The 3,657-nt window shown below is 43.0% G+C and overlaps 1 protein-coding gene across 2 annotated transcripts; it reads right to left on the reverse strand.

The window, feature by feature from the left end:
- Positions 1-1,236: 1,236 nt before the first annotated feature.
- Positions 1,237-3,436, reverse strand: LOC108714438. Of its 2 annotated transcripts, XM_018258669.2 has the most exons (3): positions 3,232-3,381; positions 2,960-3,053; positions 1,237-1,751 (listed from the first exon to the last, which is right to left on the reverse strand). In XM_018258669.2, exons 2-3 carry the CDS (start codon positions 2,979-2,981, stop codon positions 1,438-1,440), a joined length of 336 nt encoding a protein of 111 aa, XP_018114158.1. In that variant the 5' UTR covers positions 2,982-3,053; positions 3,232-3,381; the 3' UTR covers positions 1,237-1,437. The 2 variants fall into 2 exon arrangements, with proteins under 2 accessions (XP_018114158.1, XP_018114157.1); XM_018258668.2 differs by lacking the exon at positions 2,960-3,053 and having other exon boundaries at positions 3,232-3,436.
- Positions 3,437-3,657: the final 221 nt, after the last annotated feature.

The raw sequence follows: 3,657 nt of genomic DNA on the forward strand, positions 1-3,657 counted from the left end.
AATTATTTAAAAAAACAATAGTATAGACCAGTTCTGTCCAAATTCTGTGGTACCGAGGGCCAAATTTTTCTGGCCTACATGGCCGAGAATGTAAGCCAGTTTCAGACACTCCTGTTTTTAAGTCACACCTACTTTAAACCACACCCATGTTACCACAAGACCATGTCTACATTAATTGTGGTAGAACACCAAAAAAAACAAATGATTGGTGCTCACTGCAGGGATATCAGTTATCACTCATATGTGAAAAAACGTCATCATACCCTTTAATCCATATGCCTCCTCCCCCCTATAGATAACACAGCACATGATTAAGCACCTTAGGGGCCCCTAACAACAATAATATGTTCCACAGGCAGAGTATGGCTCACCCAAGGAGCACAGGGCATGCAGAGTATGGCACAAACAGGGAGCATAGGGCAAGCAGAGCATGGCACACACAGGGAGCTTAGGGCAGGCAGAGTATGGTACACACAGGGAGCATAGGATAGGTAGAGTATTGCGTACACAGGCAGCATAGGGCAGGCAGAGTATGGACACACACGGAGAATAGGGCAGGCACAGTATGGCACACACACAGGGAGCATAGGGCAAACAGATTATGGCACACACAGTGAGCATAGGGCAAACAGAGTATGGCACACAGGGAGCATAGGGCAAGCAGAGTATGGCACACAGAAAGCATAGGACAGGCAGAGTATGGCACACAGAAAGCATAGGACAGGCAGAGTATGGCACACAGAAAGCATAGGACAGGCAGAGTATGGCACACACAGGGAGCATATGGCAGGCAGAGTATGGCACACACAGGGAGCAAAGGGAAGGCAGAACAAAGCAGAAAACAGGAAAACTGATCAGGACCACTCTAATTTGTACTAAATAAAGTGACACAATGGTGGTGCCCCATCAGACTTTTGTATGAGGTGTGAACAAAACAGGACTTTAGGTTGTGAACAATAGAGGTGTCATGTGTGAACAATGCAGGGGGATTACATTTCTGAACAAAGCAGGAGTCTCTGAATTTGAGGGGCCAGTTAATCTCTCTACTGATACCTTTTAAATCTTACATATGGTAAACAGACAGAGGAGGCAAAATTTCATGTGGGGGGGTCACTCGCCACATGTGCCTGCCAGTTGGAGAGCACTGTTAGACAGTCCACGTGAAGGTATACTTCCCCTTTAGGAGTATTAAAGGGGAATCAAATAGCAGAGTCCCTAGTGCAATACAGTACAACGTTGAAAGGATTTTAGGTTTATTAAAATGTAGTTATAAAGAATAAAAAGTATTGCAGGTGTACAAGGAGGTTCTCCTAGCCCATCTTTTCATAGAACTCTACCAGCAGATACATAGTCAATATATAATTCAGTCATCAATGATGGGAACACGCAGCACAATTTGCAAAGTGCAAGGAATCAGGTTGTGTAATCCTGATACAGTCACACATTGGGTTTTATCTTTAAAAGGTTCTTGTCCCATGTGGCCAGGAGTCTATCTAGTTTGTTGCTCTGAGCAAATTTTATGAAATGCTTGACCTGAAACAGTGTAATTTTTCCATCTCTCATTTTTTGCAAGATGAAGGCCAAAAGCTGATTAGCTGCTGCAAGATGGTCATGGTCCAACTGTGACCTCTTAATCTTCATTTTAATCTTTTCTCGTATCAGTAGAACGTCTCTCCGCATTTCAGCATCTGTCAGCTTCTCAGCGGCTTCTCCAACCTTGTCCACTTTATGCAGAATCTCACGAATGGTATCTGGGCAGAAAGATTAAAGGAAATGCACATTGAATGGCTTTTGATCCATGAGATTGTAGATCCCAACTAGGGCAGAACAAGACCTTCGAGTAAGGGAGTTTACTCAAGGCAGTGGTCTAGGCACCCTTCCTACTTAGTTTGTCAAAAATGACACAATAAGTTGTACAACCCTAATTAAAATGATTATGCTTACAAGTGCTTCCTGTTACGCCATTTTTTTTGCATATTAGTTTGTCCTTTTCCTGGAGAGTTGTGGCATGCTTGGGGTTAAATTACCTGGTAACCTTCCCATTAAAAGCAACTTTAAGGCGGTATTTTTTTCATTGGGAATCAAATGTTATGCTGCATGATACGATACCCTAATATCATTAAGATGACAGCAAGATTTTGCTGAACGACTTTAGGAATAGCCACTTTGGTAAATTTAAGGATATTAGAAGCCTCATTGGCAATATAGAAAGAATAGTTCTACATTGTAACATTGCATTCAAGAGAATGAGAATTACACATGACCCTCAAATCCAGAGTGGCTGCTTGACAAAAATGCAGTTAACGTAGGATCACCCCATTACATCAAAATTTAATGTAAAAAAATAAATAAAAATCCAGTTAGCTGCACTGATACAGTTTCATTGAATAGTTATCAATGCAAACCTTCAACATGCATTTTATTATTGGTGTTCCTGAATGTTCAGGTTATCTTGTAGCCTTAGGTTATAAACACAAAGCCACAAAGTGAATTGAAGAGTCGCTTTATGTTAATTCTTATAACCAGGGGTGCTTCGCCAATGAGGCGAGTTGAGGCTGTCGCCTCAGGTAGCAGTGCCCCACTAGGTACCAGGGGCAGCAAAAACGCTGCTCCTGGTACTTTAAGAGCGAATTTCCAGGGGAGGGGGGGCAGCAGCAACTGCTGCTGCCTCAGGCGGCAGAGGGGCCAGGATCGCCCCTGCTTATAACACATAACTTGGTTAGTCCTATAACATGACATCACTAAGCCCTGTTTATATAATTGCTCCCAACATTTGAAAACTGTAAAGAGGGAGAAAAACAACATCTGCAGCAGGAATTTTTATTGTCCAAGACCATTTTTTTGGCCACACCCCAAAAAATTGTCAAGTTATGGAACATTTGAACACATTTCTGGGCCATAATTATGGCCTGTTCAGTGTTTGTTGAACTACAACTCACACCACCTCCCAAAAACCAACCTTCAACAAACAGGCGTCTCATCAATTTGGGGGACACTTTGTTGCCATTTTGTATTTCCCCCTCTCTTTGCCTCCATCTGAGGCTCTGCAGGACCTACAGTTAATAAGGAGAAGTGCAATTACCATTATCGGAGCCATCTAAGCACTGCTCTGACATAGTGCTATGCAGAGACAACAGTGGCCGTGCAATTAAATGAATAGTTGTTATTAAACAATTACCACTTTACTTAACTCTATTACAGATAACAGTATAATAAATCAACATTACTTACTTTTCTCCCCAGCTAAGGCCAAAGCAGCCCATAGTAAGACAAGGCCCACAACTGCCTGCATAATGCCTTTCCTCCGACAACTGAAACACAGCCACCTTGTATCTCAGCTAAAATCCCCTTGTTAATTAGCACTGCTCAGTTGCACTAAATGATAAACTAGCAGCAGGCAAGGCCACTGTGTCAGATTATTCACCTGTGAGTCCCAGTAGCATTAGGGCTTTTACAGACAAGCGTTTGAAGCTGCGTTCCATTTTTATGCATTCAGCTGCAGGGGAGCGCAGGAGTAGACGCATTCAGTTTTTTTCAATGGGGCTGTACTCACACAGGAGCATGTAGGTGCCGAACGCAGGTCGAGACGCTACATGCTGCATTTTTCCTGCGTTCGGCGCCTACATGCGCCTGTGTGAGTACAGCCCCATTGAAAAA

Source organism: Xenopus laevis, chromosome 4L (genome assembly GCF_017654675.1).
Source record: "Xenopus laevis strain J_2021 chromosome 4L, Xenopus_laevis_v10.1, whole genome shotgun sequence".
Classification (NCBI taxonomy): Eukaryota; Metazoa; Chordata; class Amphibia; order Anura; family Pipidae; genus Xenopus; species Xenopus laevis.

Coding starts and splice junctions, on each gene's coding strand:
- LOC108714438 (XM_018258668.2), bottom strand. CDS start 3,292: ATGCAGGCAGTTGTGGGCCTTGTCTTACTATGGGCTGCTTTGGCCTTA. Junction 1,752..3,231: donor GGCCTTAGCTGGGGAGAAAA/GTAAGTAATGTT, acceptor CTTTCTGCCCAG/ATACCATTCGTGAGATTCTG.